Raw genomic sequence first — 17,970 nt, forward strand, 5'->3', positions numbered from 1 at the left:
AAACTGATGATCCCTCCAGGATAATTTCGAAAATCTGTTCTCCTGCAGGAGAAACGTTTAATGAAACCTCTAAAATTACGGAGGTGTTTGTCAACTATTATAAGGAGATATATCTCTCTAAATTAACTTTCAACTATAATAATAGCCTGGATTATCTGAAGGCCATCGATTTGCCTACCCTGTCGGACCAAGATAGGGAGTCTTTGGAAACACCGTTCACTTTGGGTGAGGTGGAAGGGGCAATAAGAAGTCTGGCGTCTGGTAAGGCCCCGGGTATTGATGGCTTACCGGTAGAAATATATAAGCTTTTCTGTGATACTTTGTCCGGTAGGCTTCTATATTTCTTCCAAGAAATGGAAAAAGAAGGCCAATTATCACGATCAATGACCGAGGCGGTCATTACAGTAATTCTTAAGAAAGGCAAGGACCCCCTAAGGCCAGAGTCATATAGACCTATATCCCTCCTTACAGTTGATGCCAAGGTATATGCTACTATACTGGCCAACAGAATAGGAGAGGTGCTGGATAAGATAGTTCACGTTGACCAAACGGGATTTAGAAAAGGGAAATCTACGTCTATAAATGTTAGACGAGTTTTCGCTTATCTACAGGCTAGAAAAATGACGGGATCAGAGACTGCCCTGGCCTCTTTTGATACAAACAAGGCCTTTGATTCCCTAGAGTGGCCATATTTAAGGTCCACCCTGGAGGTGTTTGGCTTCGGGTCATGTTTTATCAAAAGGATCCTAATGATTTATTATAATCCCTGTGCACGAATCACCATTAATGGATTCGTATCTGACCCATTCTTTATATATCGCGGGACGAGGCAGGGTTGTCCGCTCTCCCCCTCTTTGTTCTCTCTGGCCATAGAGCCAGTCGCATGCAAGCTGAGAAAAACACTAGGAGGGGGGGACTTGGATGGGGGTGCGAACAGCCTTGTCTCACTTTATGCGGATGATTTGCTTGTAGGGATGGCAAACTACAAGCATGATCTTCCTTTGGTGATGCAAGTCCTTCAGGAATTCGGTCTATACTCAGGACTAACTATAAATAATAGTAAATCCCACTTATTAGTTGATAAAATACATAATGATACACGGGCAGACGCAGATATAGCAATCAACATACCAAGGGCAGAAAAATTCGAATATCTCTGAGTTGTAATTTCCAAGGATATAAGTGACTATGTCAAATATAACATAGATCCAGTTATCATTTTAATTAGATCTAAATGTAAGAACTGGCTCAAATTACCTCTGACAGTGATTGGTAGGGTAAATCTTATTAAAATGATGATCCTACCAAAACTTCTCTACTTAATGCAACATTCCCCTGTATACATCCCCGAAGCAATATTTAAGAAAATAAACGGAATAATAACTTCATTTATATGGAGAAATAAAAGACCGAGAGTTAAATTTTCTACACTTATGAGACCATGTGATCTTGGTGGGCTTTCCCTCCCCAATTTTAAACTGTACTATTTTTCAACACAATTGGTTCACCTCCGAGAATGGGTTGTAGATCCCTGTAAAACTGTAGAATTATCAAATTTAATAAATAAGACCATTCCGGGTCACTCCCCACTACAAGCGTTGCTGACGAATAAATGTCGCAAGAAATACCCTCTGATCCTTACCCAAGCAATAAAAATTTGGATGTGGATTTCTAGGACAATAGGCTATAAGGATACTGACCCTGAAACGGGTCTCTCTTCCCTGGAGTCTTTTGGGAACATCAGAAGGCATCAGGGAATGGCGGCTTGGTCCCAGTTCGGTATAAGAAATGTAGGCCATGTGACTACGCCAAGCGGGGTAAAAACTTTTGCCCAACTGCAAGTAGATTTTCAGATCCCAAACAATATGTTTTTTCGTTTCTTGCAACTTAGAAGTGCAATGGAAGAACATCTTCACACATCCTCTAGTACTATAAAAGACCACCCAGTCAAAATACTACTTCGGAACTTGGGACCTTCTAAAGGCGTATCTAAATGTTATAAGTACATTTCATCTATATTGCCGCCCTCCGGCCTGCACGATCTCATGACAAAATGGTCCAGGGAAATCCCTGAGCTCACTTTGGATGATTGGGATCGGGCACTTGCCATACCCAAGCTAGCTACTACGTCCCTTAGGACACAGCAGATCCAATTTAATATCCTGCACCGTACCTACATAACTCCGACTAAAATTAAAAAGTTTGTAAGGGAAAAAAGTGACTCCTGCCCTAAATGTAGGGCTACGGGTTGTGACTACTGGCATTTATTATGGCAATGCACAACTCTACAAAAATTTTGGAAGGAAGTTGCGGAAGTATTGATAAATGTAGGCATACCTAGAGGGGAAATATGTCCCAAGGCGCTATTACTGGGGGTATGGTCCAGGTCCGGGGTGGCATCCGACTTAAGGCAGCTGGGCATTAATCTCGGAGCGATTGCCAAGACATGCATTGCCAGACGTTGGATGGCAGAAAAAGCACCGGATATTCATGACTGGGTTAGCTTGGTTAACCATACGTTTGAGCATGAGAGAGCTGCGTATATATCCAGAAACAATATTGGCAGATTTCACGTAATATGGGATAAATGGTATTTCTCTCCATACTCTAAAAGATGTGTGGACATAGATTAATAGATTAATTGAAGATATTCTCACTTGGATTTTTGTATTTTTGTTTAATATTTAAAAAAAAAAAAAAAAAACACATATTTTCAACACTACTCTAAATATAGATTATTTTCACGAATGCTCCTAAGCTCATAATTGTTTACACAAGAGATAGTTTAAAGAAACACTAGCGGGTAGAGTTTTTTTGTAACACAAGAAAAATTAAATATAAATCCAATATTAAAGGATAGGGTATGGAAGAAGATAACCAGTTTGACCCAGCAGTCTGGATACTAAATAGAGAAGGGAACTTAAAACTGAGGGATCCGGGTAGGTGGTATACGGTGGGAGAGGACTGGAGGGATTCAAATAGAAGATGTAAAAGAGCGATTCAAAGGGTAGGATGTTTAATGGTTCCATGGGTGGGGATGTAGATGGTCCCGGTAGGGAAGGGCAGCAATTCACCAAATGTTGTATGTATGTCATGTAAGTTTTTTTTTTTCTTTTTGTTGTTTATATTTATGTTATTTTCTTGTCTGTGGAAAAAAAAAAAAAAAAAAGTATTGATATGTATTTTCTCAACTGTGATTTTAAAATCAAATAAAGAGTGACTTGTTGTAAAAAAAAAAAAAAGAAAAAAAAAAGAAAAATCACTGGCCACCTCAGGCTAATTTCCTTTGCCAAAACCTATGGGGAATACGCAAAAACTGACCTAATATGACAGTTGTTAGCAAACAAGTCCAATTATTCTAGACTAAGTTGGAAAAGCCTTGGAAGTTTAACACTACTTATAATGTTATTTTTTATACTTAATTCCTCAACATTTCCAGTAATCCTTGAGGCATAAATTATAGAGTAATACTACATAATTGTTTTTCTTAGATAAATTATGTTTGGCTAAATTCTACCAGTTTGTACTACTGTACTATTTTGTATATTACTCATAAAACTGGATTGTTTACAAATAACAAAAAAAAAAAAATAATGATTACAGCCCATGGTGGAGAGTGGACCTGCTGCAGTCTTATTACATCGTCAGCATAACTATCCTCAACAGATTTGACTGCTGCACTAATCGATTGAATGGAGCAAAAATTCTTGTTGGGGATTCCTTGGTGAATAATGGCAACAACAACCCAATGTGCGGAGAGATCACTTTGTTAGGAGCCGGAGCGTCTCAGACCTTAACGTGTGGGAATCTGTATGGCCGCTACGTGAACGTCTATCTTCCCAATATAATAGAGTATCTCACCATCTGTGAAATAGAAATATTTGGCTTTATTTAATAATAATCATTTTGCCTGATATGAAAATCATAAAATCTGTCAGAAAAATCTTTATTACTGATAATAAATGATATTAGATTAGTATTGCAGAAGATGAGTCTTGTCACCTGTTTTTCTCAACTTATAAATCTTCTCATTGGAAAAAAAAAAAAAAAAAAAAAAAAAAAAATTTTAACATTGAAGCCTATGCAAAAATCGGGGGCGTCGCATCGCGTCGGGACCAATGTTAATGGTCCCGACCGACGCGATGCCCCCGATATTGTATCCTAGCCGGCAAAATGGACCTGATTTCAAAAGAAATCGGGTCCATCGGGGGTAATCGTGTCCCTTAATTAAGGGACACGATTACTCCAGATTGTGGCCGTGCTAGAAAACAAGTACCGATTTTAGTTACTGGCTGTCTGAATAGGTCCTGCTATATGATGATTGGTCTTACATATCAGTTAGCTGTGGATTGACCAAAAGCGTGAAGAAAGAGTAAAACAAAACAGAATAGTGCAAATCATAGGAAATTAATTGCAGCAATTTTTAGGACCAATTGTGTTCTGGGATCATTATTAAATTACTCATATTTTCTTAAACAGAATGAGAGACAGTGGTTGATAACTGTAACTTGATAAACAGAAAGAGAAGCAAGGTAATGGTGAGAGATTTGTGGTAAAGATAAATATAAAGAGAGAGATGAAAGAAAAGATAAAATGAGATAAAAGAGGAGAGATAAAAGAGGAGAGAGATAAACATCAATTACATATTTGAAGATATATTGTTTTGATATGCTGAAAATGTTTTGTCTTATTATATCTTCGGAAAGGTTTACGTGGACCGGGTGATGACAAACATTAGATAAAAATTATCATTATCTTTAATTTTTATTTTTTATATTTTATATTTTATTTTTTGTTTATTTTTATTTTGGTTTTCCTTATTTCTTATGAAGCAATCTTTGTTTCTAAAACCGGTAGAAGTGTCATGTTGAATTAAGATTTCTCTGAGTCGGGAGCGATAAATTACTATCAAAGTGAATTATGTTCTTAGAGTTTCTAAAATTTCTAAAGAGGGAAAAAATATATAATATAATAATGGGAGTATACAGGTGGTATAACATTTCTTTAAGGTATACTTAAGATTCAAATGAAGACACCATAATTGATGTGTTCATTAAGTCCTGAGGGGTGAAGTGTCCCTAATTTATAGGTCCACTCACTTTCTTTTTTTAGGAGGGTCTTAGTCATATCCCCTCCTCTTATTCCCAAAGTGACTTTCTCCAGTCCCAGGACCTTGAGACCTTCTGTGGAGCTGGAGTGTTTTATCTAGAAAATGTTTCGCCACCGTGGTGAGTTGTCTCATTTTTTGCCTATCCGTTGCGGTATTATGGATATTACCCATGTGTTCTAAGGTGCGAACTTTCAGTATGCGTGTCGTCATGCCCACATATTTCCTGTTGCATGGGCAGATTAAGCAATATACTATGTTAACAGTTTTGCAGTTGAAGTAGTTTTTGATTTTAATTGTTTTTCCTTTTTTATCTTGCAACTCTTTAGTTGGTTCAATGTGGTTGCAGATTTTACAGTTGCCGCATGGAAAACTCCCTGTGATTTTTGGTTCTTTGGGGTTGCTAGTAGTGAAATGGCTGTGCACCAATTTGTCTTTCAGATTTGGTGCACGTCTCCAGCTCATTTCTATACTTGGTTTTAGAAGCATGCCAAGGTCTGGATCTGACATGATTATTGGCCAATGTTTCTGTAATATTCCTTTTATCTCTCTCCATTGATCACAGAAATTTCCAATAAACCGTACAGTGTTTGTCTCTGTATCCACTTTTTCTTTTTTGTTGTTTTGAAAGATTAAGTCTTCTCTTTTGACAATGGCTGTGGATTGTCTTGCTCTTTTAATACATCTGTTACTGTAGCCTCTCTCTTTTAGTCTCCGAGTTAATTCTTCACTTCTTGTTGCATATACCTGATCGTCCGAGCAATTCCTCCTTAGTCTCAAGAATTCTCCTTTTGGGATGTTGATTTTGGTTGATGGGAAGTGAGAGCTACTTTGATGCAAGAGACTGTTAGTTGCAGTTGATTTCCTGAAGATTTCAGTAGCGAGGGAATTGTTCTCTGTCCTGTAGATCCTAAGATCCAAAAAGGAGATACTTGTAGGACTACTTTCACAAGTGAATTTGAGGTTAATATCATTGGTGTTCAGATCTTCAACATATAGGTCCAATTCATCCTGCGTTCCTTCCCATATGATCAGGATGTCGTCTATATATCGCGTCCAAAAGATCACATGTTCATTCAGATGCTTAATGAACACATCAATTATGGTGTCTTCATTTGAATCTTAAGTATACCTTAAAGAAATGTTATACCACCTGTATACTCCCATTATTATATTATATATTTTTTCCCTCTTTAGAAATTTTAGAAACTCTAAGAACATAATTCACTTTGATAGTAATTTATCGCTCCCGACTCAGAGAAATCTTAATTCTACATGACACTTCTACCGGTTTTAGAAACAAAGATTGCTTCATAAGAAATAAGGAAAACCAAAACAAAAATAAAAATAAACAAAAAATAAAATATAAAAAGATAATGATAATTTTTATCTAATGTTTGTCATCACCCGGTCCACGTAAACCTTTCCGAAGATATAATAAGACAAAACATTTTCAGCATATCAAAACAATATATCTTCAAAATATGTAATTGATGTTTATCTCTCTCCTCTTTTATCTCATTTTATCTTTTCTTTCATCTCTCTCTTTATCTTTATATTTATCTTTCTCCTCTTTACCACAAATATCTCACCATTACCTTGCTTCTCTTTCTGTTTATCAAGTTACAGTTATCAACCACTGTCTCTCATTCTGTTTAAGAAAATATGAGTAATTTAATAATGATCCCAGGACACAATTGGTCCTAAAAATTGATGCAATTAATTTCCTATGATTTGCACTATTCTGTTTTGTTTTACTCTTTCTTCACGCTTTTGGTCAATCCACATCTAACTGATATGTAAGACCAATCATCATATAGCAGGACCTATTCAGACAGCCAGTAACTAAAATCATACTGTTAAAAGGAAAAAGATTAGCGATAAACAGCATTCATGATTTAATTGAACCAATATTGCAATCAATCTGGCCGTCCATAAAACACGCTCATCTCAGGAGAGGCACACCAATCCCAGTGTGACCAAGCTCCCAGAGCGAAACGCGCGTCACTTCCGGTCCGGGTGCTTACCGGAGAGGTGAGCCACGGACCACACTGCTTTCCCCAGCACGTCGCTCCCCACCTGCCGAGACTGAACAGAGAGCCGGTTTTGTGAGTACGCAGCAGCACCGCTTAGTGTATCGCTACACAGAGGACGGTGTGGCTGCGGTGATCCCTATTTTCCCTCCTCTTATTTGTTTTTGCATCTAACTGTCTGCCGCACGGAATCCTCTCTATCTATTCCGGCGGTAGCATCTAGAAAGGATTCGACACAGCAAATACTCATGCTCTGTGTGCTGCACACCTATTTATTGAATGATTTTTGGAATTAGAGGCCAAAGGATATATGGCAGTAATTAACGGGTGTGTAGGACATAAAAGAATGTGTGACTGCAAAGGCTGTGCGATTATAAAACTACATATAGCATCTGCCTAATTTTTATGCTTCCCTGAATCCCATACACAGAGACAGATTCTTATCTATGCGAACGGGGAGAAAAAAAGTGTTTTTACATGCCTGTTTGTGACTAGAATCTGTGCACCCATATATCTGTGATTGCAAAACAATTACCAACAAAGTAAACCCTAAGGCTTTAGAAATTTATGCAGAGATCAGGGATCCCGCTCTCCTGATTTATTGTTCAGTCAACATTTATTCACATGTCGACCACAGTGTTGACAGCTTTGAAAATTTAGTTATTTCAGAACAGATATATGACTGTTGGATTTGCTGTTCAGTCAACATTCACCCTTATGTCGACCACTGTACAGATAGCATTTAAAAAAAATTGTGCTAATTGAAGCAATAGATGTTCTTTTGATTTACTGTTCAGTCAACACTTATTCACATGTCGACCACGGTGTAGACAGCTTTGAAAATAGAGTTATTTCAGAACAAATATATGACTGTTTGATCTGCTGTTCAGTCAACATTTACTCTCATGTCGACCACTGTACAGATAACATTTGAAAAATTGTGTTATTTGAAGCAATAAATGTTTTTGTGAAGAGGTTATGAATGGTCAAACCCAACCCTCTGTAATTTTAGATTAATCTATCCACTCAGTGATCTCTCTCATTCTGGCAATTGAACACACATGCCCTGCAAATGCGAAAGCATCAGGACTAGTGCTTGCTTTTGTTTTCAGAACAGCAGAAGATCACTACCTTTGTCCTTCCGTCTGGGTGACACCTACCACTATCTCTCATCTGTCATTCTATGTCCGTGAGGTCAGATGCCAGACAGCAGAATAAGGGCATGTGTGAACACCCCAGATTACCTTTTTCTCCATGAGGTGCACCACAATTCCTGTTGAACTCCTCTGCGAAATCGAGGTTCAGTGAGACCCCTCTAGGTCAAATCAGCCGTTTGTTTTCTCTGCGCTGCAACACTGCAACAGAGACAATCTGAGCAGATTTTTCTTGACCAATAGAGGTGAACACTGCTTTATATCTTTATTTTAAGGCACATAGGACGGAAATGGTTTAACTCTCACCCAGTATCTGATGTAAATTACATGATACTGGAAAGCAGAATAAACCTGGTGTAAGAGGAAGTGCCACTTTTCCCTGCTTTTATAAATAATAAGGGAAACAGTGTATCAAGAACACCACCTCAGAGGTTGAACTTGCAACAGTTTCAGATGTGGTTTTGACATTCTAGAATAACTTTGTCTAGGAGTAATAGTGCTGAGACACAAACCCCAGACTCCATAGATTGAAATTTGGTGATTTGATCATACATTTGTACAGGAGTCAAGTAAAGGGGTGTGTCTTTGTAGAGGAAAGCAGTGAGGACCCCAAATATGGATTTGAGGTCTCCAAAGTATACTTGATATATATGTATGCTTTTGATTTTGATTTATTTTTCGCCAAACTGGAAACCATTGAAGAAAATGAAACTATTGTAGATTTGATTCATTGATTCTGTATGAACTGGGTAAACATGGTTTTGTATACCTGTATCTTTTAAAACAAAGATTGATCTGTGTACTTATTTGCATACATTTAAACGAAGATTAATCTTATACGATAAAGCACGTTTTATTTTAAGGCATACCAAATAAAAGTTAATTCTTAAATTACTATAACATACACACAAATTTGATAATAAAAGAGTGCCCCAAAAAGATTATATCAGTCTTTTCTTGCATTTCTGTTGCAAGGCCCCCACTTCCCCTGTCACTTCAGTTACCTCACTGGGGGTTTCAAAAGTGGAATACAAATCATCCCAATGTGATGCTATACCATCTGATTGCGCACTGATGGGACATTCTCCCTATATCAGGGTTTAACAGCAAGTTACTTTGTTTGCTACAAAATCAATTAATTTGTTGCACTTTTGGGATTATATATCCCTGATTTTTAGGTTTAATCTGCATGCATCCATAACTTGCTCACTGGCTGTGTCTCCCAAGGTGCATGACCTTATATTTATTTACGTTGAACTTCATTTTCCACTTGTCAGCCCATTCCTCTAGGTTTTCTAGATCCTTTTGAAGTGTGGTAAGATCCTCCGATGCCTTGATAACTTTGCTCAGTTTTGTATCATCCGCAAAGATGGAAACACTGCTGAGTAACCCCTAGCCCAATATCCTTAATAAAAATGTTAAACAAAATGGGCCCCAAGACTGAACCCTGTGGCACTCCACTTAGTACCTGTGTCGTGTCTGATACTGCCCCGTTCACAGACACTCTGTTCCCTGTTACACAGCCAGTTCCCTACCCATCTGCAAATATTCTCCCCCAAACCCATGGCTTCCATTTTATTTATTAGCTTCTTGTGTGGTACCGTATCAAATGCTTTAGCAAAATCAAGGAAAATCACATCCACAGCGTTCCCGTTGTCAAGATTTTTGCTAACCTCTTCATAGAAACATAGTAGATTAGTTTGGCATGAGCGATCAATTACAAACCCATGCTGGTTATTACTGAGTAAAAGAGATGGGTTGGGTTGAGATCTGCACACAGTAAATGGGACCCTAATTTTTACGGGTCTGATCCGCTTAATTATAATTAATATTCTTTTAGCGGGGGTGCTATCTTGTTAACTAAATATATTAAGAACAAGAAAAGAAGACGGGAGAGCTAGTTCTATAGATGCACACCAAAAAATTGCTGATATAAACCACCAATATCCTAGGTGGTTTATGGGAGTAAATTCTCAAAAAGTGGAGTATCCCCTATAATCTTTATTAATATCCGGATGTGGGATACACCACCAATAAATGCGAAATTCAAGAGGTTAAAAAATTCGGACTTACAACATACATATATACATTTAAGTGAAAAGGATTGGAAAATATAATGTGAAATGAATTAAAAAATGTAGGCGGGGGGGCTGGGCTGAGTAGTATCTATAAGACACTGGGATTGTGTCCTCAGTCTCTGGAGTTGTTCTGTAGATATATCGATATAATCGTGCCTGTATTGGCTTTTTAGATATATGTTGGCAGGGTATATCTCTTGGGGTTAGTGTGGGCTTATATGACCCTCTATATTTGTGGGTTCATATGAGTTTTTTGTGTTTTGGTACACTATTATTCCCAGTTTACCTTCTCAGGCAGTATATTAGGAGATGGTCGTATCCTAATTCTCAGATAGTGATGGGGAAATGGTTCACCTTTTTTACATATGCAATTCTCCAATTTCACAAGAACTTATATATGCCTCCTGTACCTAATGTAAATTCCAGGTACAGGGGTGGAAAGGTGGTTCACCTTTTCTATTGCTCTGCAATTATATATGGGCTTATGTACACCCCTTACACCTTTTGTTATATTGGCTTTTTTAATAGCCTATGCACTCCATTGTGCTTGTACACTTCATTTATAGTTGATCTTAGGCTTATTAAGTGTTGTATACACGTTAGGCCTTATCAGTCGGAAATTAAAGTCAAAATGAAAAAGTCATATAGTGGCTTATTTATTGTTTTATAATAATACACCTTTCGCCTTACAGGTTAATTTGGACATATAGATGTATATTTATTGAACCTTTTGATTCTGTGTCCAGAGTATAAGTATACGTTGGCTTATTTAGTGTTATTTTTTTACACAATTTGCCATTTGGGTTGGTCAATTATTTAACTGATTGTATATGATTTTGACAAATCTTTTCCATGTAATGGGTACATATAACAGATGTTACAAAGGTGTGTACAGTATTGCCGAGTTATGCTGCTTTCCCACTGCCTACACGGGTAATGACCCGGTTTTTTTAAACGGGTCTTTAAACGGGTAAGAGCCACAAAGACTCTTTCCCACTGCAGCTTTTAAACGGTAAATTACCGTTTAAAAGCTGTTTTTGTCACATTCACACTTACCCGTTTAAAAACCCGTTTAAGCAGTGTAAAGATAGGGGGGGGGGGGGGAGAATTTAAAAAAAAAAAAACGGCGTGGGGTCCCCCCCACTGCCGTAACCAGCACCGGGCTGAAAGAGCCGGGGCTGGTAATAAAAAAATCAGGAAACCCGACAAATAGGGGTTCCCTGATTTTTTACAACCAGCCCCAGGCTCCAGGTCCGGGGCTGGTTCCCAAAATACGGGAGACAAAATGACTAGGGGTCCCCCGTATTTTAAGAACCAGCCCCAGGCACAACCAGCCAGCAGGGTAATGCCACAGCCGGGGGACACTTATGATATAAGTTCCCGCGGCCAAAGCATTAACCCTACCGACCAGTCAGCCTGGCCAGGGGCCCTGGGGGAGTGGGGACCCCCCCAATAAAGGGGTCCCCCCCCTCCAGGACTTACCTGACCAGGCTGAAGCCTGGTGCTGTCCTCGATGCCGGTGGGCATCGAACTGATGGTATGGTGTAAAAAATAGAACAAAAACCATTGTCTTTTACTGGTGAACTATGAGTCCCAGCAAGCCTCCCCCGCAAGCTGGGACTTGGAGAACCACAAGTCCCAGCCTGTGGGGCATTAAAGGGCCCGCTGGGTCTTGTAGTTCCACAGTAAAAGAAAGAGTTAAATAAACACACTGACACACGTGAAAAATAAAAGTTTAATACATACATAACACATACATACTGATACTTACCTATCTTGAGCCCGTAGGTAGCCCTGGTCCTGATGTCCTGGTCCGTGTCGGCGTCTGTATCCATGTCGGCATCCCTGTCGGTGACGGCGTCGGCGGTCCGGAGTCCGAAGAAATCCATTTGGGAAGCTGTGGAAGGAAACCATACTCACCTGTCCCAGCGCGACGTAGTCAAGGTAAGGTCTTTGCAAAAAAAACAAAAACGAACACCCGAACCAAGCGAACAGGCAGAGAGCCGCACGGTGTTTGTTTACATCGTGCGGCTCCGCCCCCGAATGCCGCTATTGGCCGCTAGGCCGCAAGGCGGCCAATAGCGGCATTCGGGGGCGGAGCCGCACGATGTAAACACACCGTGCGGCTCTCAGCTGTCCGCTTGGTTCGGGTGTTCGGTTTGTTTTTTTTGCAAAGACCTTACCTGGACTACGTCGCGCTGGGGCAGGTGAGTATGGTTTCCTTCCACAGCTTCCCAAATGGATTTCTTCGGACTCCGGACCGCCGACGCCGACAGGGATGCCGACATGGATACAGACGCCGACACGGACCAGGACATCAGGACCAGGGCTACCTACGGGCTCAAGATAGGTAAGTATCAGTATGTATGTGTTATGTATGTATTAAACTTTTATTTTTCACGTGTGTCAGTGTGTTTATTTAACTCTTTCTTTTACTGTGGAAATACAAGACCCAGCGGGCCCTTTAATGCCCCGCAGGCTGGGACTTGTGGTTCTCCAAGTCCCAGCTTGCGGGGGAGGCTTGCTGGGACTCATAGTTCATCAGTAAAAGACAATGGTTTTTATTCTATTTTTTACACCATACCATCAGCTCGATGCCCACCGCCCAGGGGCATCGAGGACAGCACCAGGCTTCAGCCTGGTCAGGTAAGTCCTGGAGGGGGGGGACCCCTTTATTGGGGGGGGTCCCCACTCCCCCAGGGCCCCTGGCCAGGCTGACTGGTCGGTAGGGTTAATGCTTTGGCCGCGGGAACTTATATCATAAGTGTCCCCCGGCTGTGGCATTACCCTGCTGGCTGGTTGTGCCTGGTTCTTAAAATACGGGGGACCCCTAGTCATTTTGTCCCCCGTATTTTGGGAACCAGCCCCGGACCTGGAGCCTGGGGCTGGTTGTAAAAAATCAGGGAACCCCTATTTGTCGGGTTTCCTGATTTTTTTAATACCAGCCCCGGCTCCTTCAGCCTGGTGCTGGTTACAGCAGTGGGGGGGGACCCCATGACGGTTTTTTTTTTAACGGGTAAAGGGCTACCCCTTTCCCACTGCCGAAAAAACGGCTGTTACACGGTAAAAACACTGCTTTTTACCCGGTTAACAAATACCGGTATTTGTTAACCGTGTAAAGCAACCTGGAGCTTTCCCACTGCAGCTCTAGCCGTTTAAAAAGGCTAAAAAAACGGCATTTTACCGTGTAAAGCCTGCAGTGGGAAAGGGGTATTAGATTCTGTGTTATAAATACACTTGACAGCTGGCTGGTCTCAGCTGTATTTAGAGCTTCCTCATATAATTACTATTAAGAGATTGGATACAATTTCTATGTTGCCAAGTAATCTGGCATGCTGCCCAGAGGTATAGTAGTTACACTGTTGCAAAATGTATTACTGAGCTCTGGGTGATGATTCCTCATTAACGTTTTACTGACACCTAGTGGTGTATCCAGTGCTATTATCAAGGGAAATTTCCCAAGTTCAAACTAATGAACTTGCACTGTGAATCAGTACCGCTCAGTTTGCACAGTGAAGATCTATACACATGTATATACACTCCTGCTTTTAGACTGAATAGCTACTCAGTAGGATTAATAAAACATGTTTAAAGATAATACATTTCCATTCTGCCTATATCCCCAGCCCCCTAACTGGCACTACAATGACAGTTAGGACACGTGTTTCGCAGTTGTTGCTTCTTCAAGCTAACCCCTTCACTATCTGAGAATTAGGATACGACCATCTCCTAATATACTGCCTGAGAAGGTAAACTGGGAATAATAGTGTACTAAAACACAAAAAACTCATATGAACCCACAAATATAGAGGGTCATATAAGCCCACACTAACCCCAAGAGATATACCCTGCCAACATATATCTAAAAAGCCAATACAGGCACGATTATATCGATATATCTACAGAACAACTCCAGAGACTGAGGACACAATCCCAGTGTCTTATAGATACTACTCAGCCCAGCCCCCCCTGCCTACATTTTTAAATTCATTTCACATTATATTTTCCAATCCTTTTCACTTAAATGTATATATGTATGTTGTAAGTCCGAATTTTTTAACCTCTTGAATTTCGCATTTATTGGTGGTGTATCCCATATCCGGATATTAATAAAGATTATAGGGGATACTCCACTTTTTGAGAATTTACTCCCATAAACCACCTAGGATATTGGTGGTTTATATCAGCAATTTTTTGGTGTGCATCTATAGAACTAGCTCTCCCGTCTTCTTTTCTTGTATTACTGAGTAAACCATGAAGGTCTAAATATTCCAGGATACAATCCCTTAAAAATCCTTAAAAAAAATTGTACCCACTATTGATGTTAAACTAACCGGGCTGTAATTGTCTGGATCCTCCTTATTCCCTTTTTTGAATATTGGCACTACTTCCGCTACTTTCCAGTCTCTTGGCACTATGCCTGTTGACAGGGAATTGCTAAAGAGTGTAGTGGGGTAGCTAGTTCTTCCCTTGATTCCACTAGAACCCTTGGTTGAATCCCGTCTGGCACCGGTGATTTATTTGTTTTAACTTTGCTGAGCCTCTGTGTTATTTCACTGGTCGTGACATCAATAACGAGATCTGGATTATTTGTCCCATTTGTGGTACCTCCGTCTGCTCTCCCTTAGTAAACACTGATGAGAAGAACTCATGTAACCCTTCTACCATTGGTGTCCGTTAGTGGACCTATGTTTTCCTTAATTATACGCTTACGATTTATAAAAAAATGTTGGGGTTGGATTTGCTTTCAGTAGCTATTCGTACCTCATATGGTCTTTTAGCTGCCTTGATTACCTCTTTACAAGTTTTGTTTGATTCCTTATATTTGGTGACACATCTAAGTTACTTTTATAAAGTTTAAATGCTCTTGTTTTATTGTTGATTGCTGACCTTACTTTTTGTCTAACCATGGCGGCACATTATATTTTAATATTCCCACTAATACACAACCTCCAGTTTCAGGCGCTTGTTTAGAACAAAAAGAACAAGGAAAATACTGTATGCAATAAGTGATTATTCCTCACCTGTGCTGGGATCTGTAGGGATTTCCTCCTTCTTACACTGCTGGTCACCCCTCATATGTGTGTCTTCTGTCTCTGTATCTTCTTTCTTATCAGACACATAAGACTCTTCTCTTATCTTCATATCCATCACATACGTCTCTTCTTCCTTTGTGTCTTCTGCCTTAATGTCAGTCACATGCGTCTCTCCTTCCTCTGTATCTTCTGCCTTAATGTCAGTCACATACGTCTCTTCTTCCTCTGTGTCTTCTGCCTTAATGTCAGTCACATACGTCTCTTCTTCCTTTGTGTCTTCTGCCTTAATGTCAGTCACATCCGTCTCCTCTTCTCCCTTTATTACTTCAACCTTAATATCAGACATATCTTCACATTGAACCTACAAATAAATATCACATAAATAATGTCTGACAGTATTGAGTTTACACAGTAGATAACTGATGTATAACACACACACACACCTGTTGAAATTCATATAGCGACAGTCACTTAGGTATATTAGGGAGACCCTTATTCCCACCTACCTGATCCTCCTGTGGGGTCCCGTGAGTCTCCTCTGTACAGTGCTGGGAATACAGAGGACGGGGACATCTCTCTGGGGTATCTCTGTTACTGGGCCCATCTATAAGAGACACACAGTGACTGAATATATTGTACATGTGGATTAGCAGATGATACGTGTATATAGGGGCCCCCATACCTGCTCTCCCCTGCACAATAAAATTAAGTCTCCTCTTACCCAGTGATGTGAGGGGCCGGTGATTCTCCATCATAACATTCCTGCACAGACCCTTGTGTTCCTCTATATATCCCCCTTCCTGCATAGAGAAATAGACAGTGACATCCTGACACCTTATAGGAAACAAACACACACACACAGTGATACAGTCATCACCCAGACAAATCCCCCGGTGTTACTGTACAATTTCTGATTCTCAGCAGTCACCTCTCCGATCACATCCCCCGGTGTTACTGTATAATGCCCCATTCCCAGCAGTCACCTCTCCGGTCACATCCCCTGGTGTTACTGTATAACACCCCATTCCCAGCAGTCACCTCTCCGGTCACATCCCCTGGTGTTACTGTATAATGTCCCATTCCCAGCAGTCACCTCTCCGGTCACATCTCCCGGTGTTACTGTATAATGTCCCATTCCCAGCAGTCACCTCTCCGGTCACATCCCCCGGTGTTACTGTATAATGCCCCATTCCCAGCAGTCACCTCTCCGATCACATCCCCCGGTGTTACTGTATAATGCCCCATTCCTAGCAGTCACCTCTCCGATCACATCCCCCCGTGTTACTCTATAATGTCCCATTCCCAGCAGTCACCTCTCCGATCACATCCCCCCGTGTTACTGTATAATGCCCCATTCCCAGCAGTCACCTCTCTGGTCACATCCCCCCGTGCTACTGTATAATGGCCCATTCCAAGCAGTCACCTCTCCGATCACATCCCCCGGTGTTACTGTATAATGCCCCATTCCCAGCAGTCACCTCTCTGGTCACATCCCCCCGGTGTTACTGTATAATGTCCCATTCCCAGCAGTCACCTCTCCGGTCACATCCCCCGGTGTTACTGTATAATGGCCAATTCCAAGCAGTCACCTCTCTGGTCACATCCCCTGGTGTTACTGTATAATGTCCCATTCCCAGCAGTCACCTCTCCGGTCACATCCCCCCGGTGTTACTGTATAATGGCCCATTCCAAGCAGTCAGCTCTCCGGTCACATCCCCCGGTGTTACTGTATAATGTCCCATTCCCAGCAGTCACCTCTCCAGTCACATCCCCCGGTGTTACTGTATAATGTCCCATTCCCAGCAGTCACCTCTCCGGTCAGCAGCTGGATGATCTTGTCGGTGAGTTCCAGGATCTTCTGCTTCTTGTCTCTCCCATGTATCAGTGAATGAGGTGGAGGCACTGTGATGGAACTCTGGGTCCTGCTCAGTTCTCCTGACACACAGGGATGGTAACCGGGTGTCTCATGGTCACTGGATGTCTTCTTCACTACTATGTAACCCTGTGTATTGGAAAATATACTATTACTGCATAAATTCCCAGTCATGACCCTATATTAGTGCTATGAGATATAATTCACAAGATCCAACAATCATGTCACTGTAGTATTAATATTTCAGATATCTCATTAACAATCAAATCCACCTCACCTCCACAGTGATGTCCCTGTATTATTACTATAGATATAAGTGATGTCACAGTGACACTCCCGGATCCCCTCACCTCCACAGTGATGTCCCTGTATTATTACTATAGATATAAGTGATGTCACAGTGACACTCCCAGATCCCCTCACCTCCCCAGTCACGTCCCTGTATTATTACTATAGATATAAGTGATGTCACCGTGATACTCCCAGATCCCCTCACCTCCCCAGTCACGTCCCTGTATTATTACTATAGATATAAGTGATGTCACAGTGACACTCCCGGATCCCCTCACCTCCACAGTGATGTCCCTGTATTATTACTATAGATATAAGTGATGTCACAGTGACACTCCCGGATCCCCTCACCTCCACAGTCACGTCCCTGTATTATTACTATAGGTATAAGCGATGTC

The 17,970-nt window shown here is 40.8% G+C and overlaps 1 protein-coding gene across 1 annotated transcript in view; it reads right to left on the reverse strand.

Annotated features, from left to right (window-relative positions):
* LOC146010144 (uncharacterized) overlaps positions 1-17,970 on the reverse strand; it is a 44,108-nt gene that overhangs the window by 20,908 nt on the left and 5,230 nt on the right. Inside the window, 4 exon segments of the mRNA XM_083151091.1 lie at positions 15,397-15,769; positions 15,915-16,012; positions 16,130-16,208; positions 17,219-17,410. Of these exon segments, the coding sequence (XP_083007217.1) occupies positions 15,397-15,769; positions 15,915-16,012; positions 16,130-16,163 (505 nt within the window). The 5' untranslated portion in view covers positions 16,164-16,208; positions 17,219-17,410.

This window comes from Crinia signifera, chromosome 6 (genome assembly GCF_055691185.1).
Source record: "Crinia signifera chromosome 6, ASM5569118v1, whole genome shotgun sequence".
In the NCBI taxonomy this organism is placed as follows: Eukaryota; Metazoa; Chordata; class Amphibia; order Anura; family Myobatrachidae; genus Crinia; species Crinia signifera.